Source organism: Ipomoea triloba, chromosome 4 (assembly GCF_003576645.1).
Source record: "Ipomoea triloba cultivar NCNSP0323 chromosome 4, ASM357664v1".
Lineage (NCBI taxonomy): Eukaryota > Viridiplantae > Streptophyta > Magnoliopsida > Solanales > Convolvulaceae > Ipomoea > Ipomoea triloba.
The window spans coordinates 4,435,492-4,446,480 of NC_044919.1; the positions used below are offsets into that span (position 1 = coordinate 4,435,492).

A 10,989-nucleotide genomic window follows, 5' to 3' on the forward strand; every position below is an offset into this window, starting at 1 on the left:
TTTTTTTTTTTTTTTTTGAATACTATTGACCCTGTTACATGTAGTATCTGTCCATATATTTTCTCAACCTACTGAAACCCAACAAAGTCAAAAAGTAGGTGTCGGTCAAGTTAAGTTAATATTTTTATTGTTTGGCTTGAGTTGCCTAACTCATATTTAATTTAAGATTGATTAATGTAATAAATGTGAACTAGAGAAATAAAAGAAAATTTGTTTGAAAAAAATAGGGGTTGTTGGTTAGGCAATGATTTGTATTGTTTTGTGTAGTCCAACCCACTCCATATTTTGATCGATTATTGATAAACATAATGAGTCTAATAAAGTAAAGAAATTGAACAAAATTCTTAAATATTTTTAATCTTTTAGGGTAGTATTAGATACTTATTTTAAGTTTTAACCGGTCTAGTCTTGTTCAATTCAAATAATAATAACCAGATAGATAGCATATCTATTTATCTATTTGATACTACTCAAATGGAGAGAGAGAGAAAGATGAGTGTAAAATAGAAAATGTCTTCCTAGTAAAAATTTTGAAAGACATTTTTTATGAAATGAATTATTTTTTCTTTGACTATAATGAGTATTATTTATGCTCAAAGTCAAACATTAAAAAATCTTGAAAATAACTTTTAGAACTTAATTTATGGATTTCCAAACGGACCATTAAGTAAGCGCTCATGTTTAAACCCCTTATCATACTCCAAATCTATGTCGGGCAGCACTCACCAACAACGTCAAGATAAATAACTTGCTTCATAGCTTCGAATGATAGTCAAAGACCTTAAGGCCCGTCAAGAAAAGAAAAATTATAATAATTCATTATTCACTTTGCGCAAAAATTTGTCTTGGATATGTCTCATTGAGCACATCCATATAATATATTTACACGTATAATAGTGGACAAAAAAGCTATAATGAATTGATAAAGTATTGACTCTGAACCAAGACATCCAATTCATACTTTAATGAGTAGGTGGTAATTTTAGTAGGTTATAATGTTATATCATCGGATTTGATTTTGTTTCCTATTTTGGTATTTTGGTCAAATACAATGCATCAGACTATTATTTTTGAAACAAGTAGCCAAAGTTAAACCGGAGTATTAGGTATTAATCTATCTAGGGTTAAGTTAAAGCTTTATGATTTACGAAAAGTTTTTGCTATCAAAAAATGCATACTAAGTGAAGTCAGCAAAATTTTAATCAGCAAAGGATTACGACGTAAACTAATCTTGGTTAATTGATTTGGGAAGTTAAATTTGAAATTTACCAAGGTAACTGTTAGTATCATGGTGCTTACTACTACATCAAAAGTCCAAGAATACTGACCTGACTTTGATATCACTTATTAGATCAAGCACTTACCACTGCCTTAAAAGTTATAGCTCCTAGTTAAGGTGCAATTTTATTTCGTTATATCACCACCACATTTTCTAGACTCTTTCACAGACCTCCGTCCAACAATTTTCCTAACCACCAATTATTGGACTTGACCCTTCACCGATCTCCACTCAACACCAACTATTTGACTAACTTGGTTGGAGTTGCCTTAAGGTTAAAATTCTGTCAACTCTAAATGAGAGAATCATCATTGTTCTAATCCGTGTTAATCTAGCTATTCACAACACTCGAACTCAAAACAATAATATTCGACATTAAAGGTGTACATATTGAATTAACGAGGTAAACCACACTCCTAACTGTGTGAGTAGTGAGTAAATTAAACCCTCGCCTTGTGATCCTAGCCGGCAAAGGACCACAAGGAGGCCGGGTAAACCAACCTAGGTTACCCATAGTTGACCGGCTCAAACCCAAGGGCTTGAGGTTCGAACCCACGACCTCTCTGTTGCAAACTTTATTAAAGGTGTATATATAGTAGGACGATATGGGAGCTAGGTGAGATCTGATATGAGGCAAGAGCGGTATATATAGCGGGCCAAATGTCTCCTGATGGCACAGGCAAATGCAATGTCTTCAATAATGGGAGGGGGGGTGGGTGGGGCAGATGGAACAACAAAGAATAATTCAGTTTGTAGTAAGATCCGATTGCATGGTGCCAAAAGCAGTTGGATTTTATATTCTCATTTTACACACTGTATGTATTGCTATCTACTTGCATATATATATATATGCTCTTCTTACATAACTTTATTTTTTTATTGCATAATTATGAACTCTGATATAGCATGGACCACTTCAGGTCAGCAAGCTAAGCTTGGATGGATACATCCTGCCTTAGTCCAACTGCAGATTATTGCAACTGTTTGGTTAGATACATTGTCCTACCCAAAGATATTCTCCGGTGACTTTAGCCGGTAAAAAATCACACAGAGGGTAAATCAGTCTAAATTACTCATGTATATATAGATTCAAAATCAAAAGGTTAAAGAGTCATTCCTACTAGACTATAATTGCCCTATCCAAAGATGCGGTTTGGTGACCTCAGCTGAATAGTCAGTAAAGGACCACACAGAGGTAACTCAACTTAGCTATGTTACTTATAGTTGATTGACTGGAACCAAAAAGATCTATAGAAAGCTAACAATTCGACCAACTCGACACTCTGGTTGCATGGCATGCCCTATTGTTCAATCATATCTGTGCCTCATATGTGTTTCTCTGAGCAAGCTACTTTTTGTTAAACCAATATAATATCACTGCTTTGCATTCAATTACCTGTCATTGTTTTGGTACTTGAAAGGTTACCTGCTCTGCATGTATTTATTTAGTGCAATCATGAATATATATGTGGTGTATGTTGTGCTGTTTCCACAAAATTAATACTAGCTAATCCGTATTGATTGAGTTAAATATGTGAATTTATTAATAATAATATAGTAATATGTATATGCAGACTAGTCAAACCGCATAACTGTGACTCTCAGGTTCCAATCCCTGTGGGGCATTGAAGTTCTATATATGTGTTTGCCAGAGCCCAACTAATAGTATATGTGTTTGTCAGAGCCTGTCTAATAGTAAAGACACAGCTCGATTTCCTTATACATACATAACAAAATATTATATTCGGCTCTCCAAACCTACACTCTACAACTTGTTTGATTTACTCATTGGATTGTAATTAATTAATCTTATAGGAGAGCATATATTATTTAAGGGCATTAGAAAAATAGCATTAGGGGTGGTAACATGTCATATGGACTATAGGTTACTAGAGCTGGTTGGTGTTATATCAAAGTTTCAATAATGCATTAATCAACAGCACCAACCTATAATTAGGGCTCTACTTCCCATTACAGTACCTTCATTTGTCAAATTATGGCATTTTTTCCCAGTTTTGGCATCCCAAAACTGCCACCCAATTATTACCCTAAAACAACATTATATTGGCTAAACAAATACTCCCATTCTTTATTTATTATTTTTTACAAAATGGCATCTTCAAATAATCAAGAATTACATGTGACTTTTTTGCAGTTACTAAGACATAATTGCAAATCTTACCGGCTTATATAAAAATTGGTATTAAGATTTTAAATGGGACAAAAAATAAATTGCATTTTTAATCTATAGATCGTGCGGTGTTTGTCTAATTGTTCCTTTTTTGTAAATGTTATTATTTATCCGAACGTCTTTTATTTGATTCCATCTATATATCTTGGTGTTTATTATTAATATTATTTTAATAAAAATTAAAATTCCTTACAAAGGCGATAAAGACAAACCAGAAATAAGAGACGTCAAGTAAATGATATAAAAAAGGAAACAACGGGATATACTTGAGTGCGATAATAACAAAAATGAATAACTAAGAAGTAATAACCAAAATGATTACTTTTGCATTTTTTTTTCTTTTCCTTTTGGACCGGAAATAGGGGTACTCAAGAAAACAAAATACAACACTAATAAAGTTGAATCTGCCTAAGGACCTTGTGGTCTAGTGGTACCAAATTACTCCAGACAATATTGATTCTTTGTGTTTTATAGGTTGAGAAAGTAGTACGTTATGAGCAGATAATGCATTGTAATATACTTAGGTCACTGGGCCAAACTAAACTGACTTTTAACGCAAATTTTACTGTGGAACGCGCATCAAAACAACGTCATTTTCTTTTCAACACAACTGTACTATCGGTTACGGAGATTTACGGGAATCGTTTCTCCCACTTATTGAAACGATGTCATTTTGGGACCATGGTCCACGGTATAAGTACCGGATTTCTATTCCTCAAGTTTAAAATCAATTGGATCTAATTCCAGACAACTAAAAATGTGACACTATTAGTGTTATAATGTCACTTTTAACAATCATGGGATACCTAAAGCGTGACACGTTATGACAATCAAGGGTCAAATTTAATCGGTTGTACACTATAGTTGGAAAATTGAAACAAGAATTTACTTTGGTAAAAAAAGGGAATTACTTGTACCACTAAGTGTCACCAAATGATTAATATCAAAAGTAGGAAAAGCACAGTGAAACGTCACAAAAAGCACATAGGAGCACACGAACACATCACATTTCAAATGTCTATACGGTTTGTTTACAATATAAGGAAAAAATATATATCTACGAATATAGTCATATACTTTGCTTTATACGGTACTAAATTTATTTTTTTTTAAACAAAAAATCGTATACGTTACAGTAGGGGGGTGGGACCCAGGCGTTGCAGAAAACAGCACGGTGGGCCCCCACGAGGCATCAGGATTCACGGACTACTGCTTTGCTTGGGTGGGGTTGTACGCCCCTCGGGAATGACAACTTTTTTTCTCTCTCTACCCTTTCCCCCCTGACAACATCGTGGGACCCACGTATAGACCTCGTGGGGTCCAATGTCGTTTTTTTTTTTTTTTTTTCAAAATTTTTAAGAATATTATTTTATTATAATAATAATAATTATGGTGTAATCATTTTTGGGGCAGAAGAAAAGAAAGAAAGGAGGTTAGAAAAGGCAACTCACTTTTTACCAATTCGCCTTTTTAGTTTCAATTCTCCAAATTTCAACCCCAAAAAACTATGCTTTTATGCTTATCAAATCGTCACACGTTTGTCAACCTCTTTTTTCTCACTTTCAAATCCACTTCTATTTTCCCTTTTATCATATATCCTCTAAATTTTAATAATCTTATACTACCATCTACGGAGTACTATGTTAATAATTAAAAAAAAATATTGAGAAATGACACTTTTGTCCCTAAATCATACACTATCAGCATTTTCATCTTTTAATTATACCGTTGTCACCATCTGCTTCTCAATTGCTTACAAAATAACTTTTTTAATCTATCAATTCTCTGTAAAATACGGAGCAACTTTTTTAACCTAAATTTAATAAAACTCGTAGACAAAAAATAACCATTTCGTAAATAATTGAGAGACAAAATTAACAATTTAAAAAATAAAAAAATTCAATTATTTATTTTGCTAATAAAATTCCCTCAACTTGGATAGAATAATGCATACATACATGCCCCATATATGATTGCTTCCCATTGAACTTGAACCATTGTACTGCTGTCTATCATCTAAAACCCCAAGCCCCAAGGAATCTTAGGAAAATGCATTATTTTGGTGGTGGGGCTACTGGGTTTTACCTCTGCCGTGCTGGAAAGATTTCGATATCTCTTATATTCTAACGTTGTCATAATAAAAAAGAAAAATAGAAAGACGATTTTACAATAAATGATTTTCTTTTTCTTTTTCAATAACTCGATATGACTAAATATCTCCCTTTTTTCATTTTTAACAGGAGACACCGAAAATTTTTCGTGTTCAAACCGGTAAGCCATCATGATTTGATCTGTGTCCTAGTTGGCATGTATATCATCTTTTTTTCCTCTCAAACGCCTCTTTCATGGACAGTAAGTAGCTAATGTTTATATGGTCCACTTAATTTGAAAATTGTCCATCCACATCACTTATCCATTCTAAACCTTATTTGTCCCCTTTTCTTTTTGGGAAGTTTTTATTTTTCACACTAAAATTAACGTTATTCTAAACTTTAGATCTGGTGTGGTAATATATCTAATCCATTCTTGGACATCCCACTCCAAATTTCTTATTGCTTCCAATTACCATGGTGGAATGAGAAAAAAAAAATCCAACTTGAGGTATTTATAAGACTAAGAGGGTTGCTAATGGAACTCTAAGGTGTAAATGGTGTGCTAAGTTAAATACTACAAGTGTGCCCCAACAAAATTCAAATTAACTTCTTATATATAGTATAAGGAATGGTTAAGGCGAGAACACTTCTTTGTAAAAAGTGTAGACAAATCTATTTGTCTAGGATGATTAACTAATGAAAAATTAGGAGAAAAGGAAAGATGCAGTGATAATTTTGTAATTGCTATAAACTTTTGTTGTGTACTGGCATGAGATAAGTTTGAGACTACATCCACTAATAACTAAGAGTGCAGTCAAGTCTATTTGCACTATAAGGTGCATTGGTATGTTACACTACAACAAATTTGAGTACACTTTTAGTACATCTTAAGTGCACAAGTAGTTATAACTTGATGCATTATCAATATTTATGTCGTGCACATTCAATATTTGTTATAATTATGAAAATATTATCCATTTTTTCACGTTATTTTTCATCCCATATGCTCCCACTTAAACCCATAATATAATGCACTTAAAAGTAACGGTTGCATGACTTTATCATAAATCAAAGACATGTTCTCGCTATATATATAGGGAATGGTTCACATGCTAAGGGTCTCCCAAGTGAAAAATGGGATGAGATATGAGCCATTGATCTAATCTAGATCAACGACTCAAAATGAAGGATTTTTTTTTTTTTAAATGTGTTTCCTGGCAACATGGATGCGAATGATAAGTGTCTCGAACTGATGAACCTTAAACTAGAAACTGACGTACATTAAGCTTTAAACATACGCATCTTAAGAGTGAAATTGATGCACCTTAAACTAGAAAGTGACGCACCTTAAACTTTAAACTTAAGTACTTTAAACTTTGAACTTATGCAAAATTACCATAATGTCACTGCAATTTTTAAAATTTTCTTCGTTCTGAGCTGTCGATTTTGACTGGATCGTGATTTCACCATTTTTTTTACTAGAGATGTCCTCTGCATATAATACACACACGCCAAGAGTTCATTTTTATGCTAGTATGTATAGATGCGTAATGGGAATGAGCAAGTAATATTAGATGCTCACTATCAGTGTCAACTACTGTCATCAGCATATATATGTCCACAGTTTCTATGTTAGTATGATTAAATTTAGTATGTGTTTTGGTTTCACACCGGAAATTATAGCGATTTTGTGACTAACCAACTTGCTTGCCTATGGACAAGTGTTACAATTTGCTTTTATGTCTACTAGTTTTGCCTATGGATTCGTTAACATTATTTATTATAACTCCCTATATTTATTCACTGCCCGAGTAAATTAAATAAATTTAGAATGATATATATATGAAAAATTGAGAGATATTTATTCTCAATTAAAAGAGTAATTTGATAGACAAATTCGTTTACATATATAATTTATATGTTTAGCACGCATGCGCTCTGGTTTGATTCGCTCTGGTTTGATTAAAAGTTTAAGCTAATGTTCAAGAATAAATGTCTACTAAACTACTATTTGTGTTTTAATGATACTAGCTTCATGCACATCACGCATCCCGCTAGGTTTGTGCATGACACGCGCTCAGTTGGTGCATGCGTGAGTTTGACTCCGCTCAAACAATATGTGATGACAAATTAATTACTAATTTAATTCTCTTCTATAATTTTCAATCTACATAAAATTTAAAAAGTAAAAAAGGTCATAAATATATTTTTTTAAATTAGAAAAATGAAGTTGAAAAATAAAATAAAAATGTGAGTATTTAATTTGTATAGAATTAGATTATGATTGGTGCCAAAGACCTTCTGGTCAAGTGGCATCCGGTGTCTTAATTAACACTCCCACGTAACTGTTGACTCGTTGTGCTTCGGTAGGGAATTCAAAACAAAAATTATGATTGGGTCTTGATAAATGGAATTAAGCTCGAAAACCTACAAATGACACACAGCTCTACACATTCTGGTTACAAGCAGCATACAGCCAATGCCTACGTACACTTACAGAAACCATTTTCATATTCATATATATTTCTAGAGAGAGAGAAGCTAAAAATAAAAAATAAAATGGCTGACCGCCCTGAAAATCAAAAGGGCTAAGATAAAGGTGAAAAGACGTGGAAGATGAAGCTTGTAAGTTAGACAGAGAAACAGATAGAGAGAGAGAGAGAGTGAGAGAATGGTGTAAGTAAGTTGGTGGTTAGAAAAAGAAAGGAAATATTCTTCTTTAGCTTTCATGTTTTTCTTTTGGTGTTTTCTATTGAAATCAAACAAACATTGAAACACCTCTCTTTCTCTCTCTATCTCTCTTCCTTCTCAAATCTCTCTCTCTCTAATCTTTCTTTCTTGGTGTGTTTGTAGCGAGGATTCAAACACACGAACCAGCAGCCAAGCCAGCAGGCAGCAGCTTCCTCAGCTGTGTTTTTAGTGTGTGTAATATTGTTGGCTTCTGCTTATAATTACTACTAAGGTTTCTCGCCTTAGCTTCCTCGTCGTCTTCTTTCGCCACAATCTCAAACTTCTTCTCAGATTTTGAATAACACCCAACATTTTTTATCTCCTTCTGTTTGGCTAAATCACACCCCCTTTTCTTCCCATCTTTGTTTTCTAGCTCCCTCTCTCTCTCTCTGAAAAACCCAGTGTTAGTTTTTACCAGAACCAGAAAAAAGCTTTATCCTTTAAGCTCAGCTCATCAAGAAATGATGTCTGGAGATGTATTCTCAATCCCTTCTTCCCTCAAACCCACTCCCCCTCCTCAAGATCCAAACCCTAACCCTAAGCCCAATCCTTCCTCCAAGAAGAAGAGAAATCTCCCAGGTACACCAGGTATTTTATATATATGTACTAGTAAATTACTCATGCTATGCACGGATTTATTATATTTTTAAACAATAAAATTAAAGGTAAAACTATAAATAATATGTATAGATCCGGATGCGGAAGTTATTGCTTTGTCGCCGAAGACGCTTATGGCGACGAACAGATTTATCTGCGAAATCTGCAATAAGGGTTTTCAGAGGGACCAGAACTTGCAGCTTCACCGGCGGGGACACAACCTGCCATGGAAGCTTAAGCAGAGGCCGAAAACGGAGCAGGTGAAGAGGAAGGTGTATATATGTCCGGAGAAGACGTGTGTACACCACGACCCGTCGCGGGCCCTAGGCGACCTCACCGGAATCAAGAAGCATTTCAGCCGGAAACACGGCGAGAAGAAGTGGAAGTGCGACAAGTGTTCCAAGAAGTACGCTGTTCAGTCGGATTGGAAGGCCCATTCCAAGACCTGTGGGACGAGGGAGTATAAATGTGACTGTGGAACGCTCTTTTCCAGGTACTGGGAATTATTAATTATTAATTGTTTGTTTCATTCATTCATTCATTCATTGATTAGTTAGGTTCGTACTAGGAATTTTTAATTTTAAGGATTTTGGTTTCTGATGGGAATTTAATTGTGTGTCCATTTGGTCGGAATTTATTGCTGCCGGGCTGGGAAGCTCATCATTATTTATGTGTTTGATGCAATAAATGGCCTGAATTTGATGTTTTGATATATCAGGAAAGATAGCTTTATCACCCACAGAGCTTTTTGTGATGCTTTGGCGGAAGAGAGTGCGAGAATCACTTCTGTGGCGGCTAATACTTTGAATTTCCGAAACAACAATGAGAGTTTGATGAATCCGCAGCAAAATCTGCCTCATGGGTTATCCTCCGGCGCCGGCGCCGGAATTCCCCAGATTCCGGCGGTTTTCCAGCAGAAACCCAGGCTGTCGTTGTGGTTGGATCAGGCGGCGGGGAATTCTCACCACCATCTTCAAATGCCGGGGAATTCGGGGGGGATTTTTGGGGGTTCTGGGTCGTCGTTGCCGGAGATTTTGCAGATGGGGAACTCTCCGATGATGTATGGGTCGTCGCCGATTGAGAGTTTTGGGACGTCGAATCTGTCGCTGTCTCCTCTCGCGCCGCCGCAAGGGCTGCAGGATCAGGAGGGGATGGGGATGAGCAAGGCGGAGACGTTGAGCTCGATGTATTCCGATAATAGTCTCCAAACGTCGACGAAATCGTCGGCGGGGGCGGCGGCGATGTCGGCCACGGCGCTGCTGCAGAAGGCGGCGCAAATGGGGTCCACGAAAAGCAGCGCGCCGACGGCGTTCTTCGGGAACAGCTTCGGGCTCATGACATCCTCCTCGTCTTCCTCGAACAACAGAAGCGAATTGCAGCACATGATGTCCCAGAATAATAATGGGTTCGACATCGCCGCCGAGAATTCGTCGTGTTTAATGCAAAGGCAGCAGGGGGTGCCGTTGAATGGGGTTAACGTTAATGCTCATCATTTGACGAGGGATTTTCTGGGCATGGGGAGTGAAGACGGGCGGCCATTTTTGGCCGAGGAGTTAGCCAAGTTTGCGTCCTCCATGGGTTCAGCGGCCATGGGTTTGAGCCATTTCAGTACCGGCCATTAGCCACCGTTTTTGTTTTCTCGTGTCATCTCCTTTCTATCTTCCATATCCATACCAGCACAGCGCTTGTATGTACTTTCTTAGGAGGCCTTACAATAATGTATTGCAACATTATCTTCTTCTCTTCAATTCTATCTTAATTCCCATTTTCGTTTGAGGTCAAATCTTGTATGTATTCATCAAATGCAATTTGCCGGTTTTCATTTCAATGTTGTTTAAGAAGTGTTGATTTGAAATAGACCCATCCCCCTCCACTAAAGGTAGGGCAATCGAAATTATTGTACTTTAATTCTTTTGAAATCAACAATAGTGTACTAGTAAGTGTTGATTTAATTTGAAATAAACTGACCCCTCTTTCACCAATTAGGATTATAATAAGACAACGATATACAAAGAATCGGTTCCTCAAATTTGAAGTGTAATCCTTTTGAAATCAACTGATATTGTGCAGGAATAAGAGTTGATGGTTTGAAATAAATC

The 10,989-nt window shown here is 35.8% G+C and overlaps 1 protein-coding gene across 2 annotated transcripts; it reads left to right on the forward strand.

Moving 5' to 3' along the window:
* The first annotated feature begins 8,211 nt into the window (after positions 1 to 8,211).
* LOC116016961 (zinc finger protein JACKDAW) lies at positions 8,212 to 10,718 on the forward strand. 2 transcript variants are annotated; one of them, XM_031257445.1, is made up of 3 exons: positions 8,212 to 8,872; positions 8,984 to 9,383; positions 9,609 to 10,718. In XM_031257445.1, exons 1-3 carry the CDS (start codon positions 8,755 to 8,757, stop codon positions 10,510 to 10,512), a joined length of 1,422 nt encoding a protein of 473 aa, XP_031113305.1. In that variant the 5' UTR covers positions 8,212 to 8,754; the 3' UTR covers positions 10,513 to 10,718. The 2 variants fall into 2 exon arrangements, with proteins under 2 accessions (XP_031113305.1, XP_031113304.1); XM_031257444.1 differs by having other exon boundaries at positions 8,213 to 8,881.
* The last annotated feature ends 271 nt before the right edge of the window (positions 10,719 to 10,989 follow it).

Excerpts from the sequence above, each read along its gene's own strand:
- LOC116016961 (XM_031257444.1), top strand. The coding sequence starts at position 8,755 with ATGATGTCTGGAGATGTATTCTCAATCCCTTCTTCCCTCAAACCCACT. Across the intron at positions 8,882-8,983 it reads AAATCTCCCAGGTACACCAG|ATCCGGATGCGGAAGTTATT; the intron begins GTATTTTATATA and ends TAATATGTATAG. Across the intron at positions 9,384-9,608 it reads TGTGGAACGCTCTTTTCCAG|GAAAGATAGCTTTATCACCC; the intron begins GTACTGGGAATT and ends TTGATATATCAG.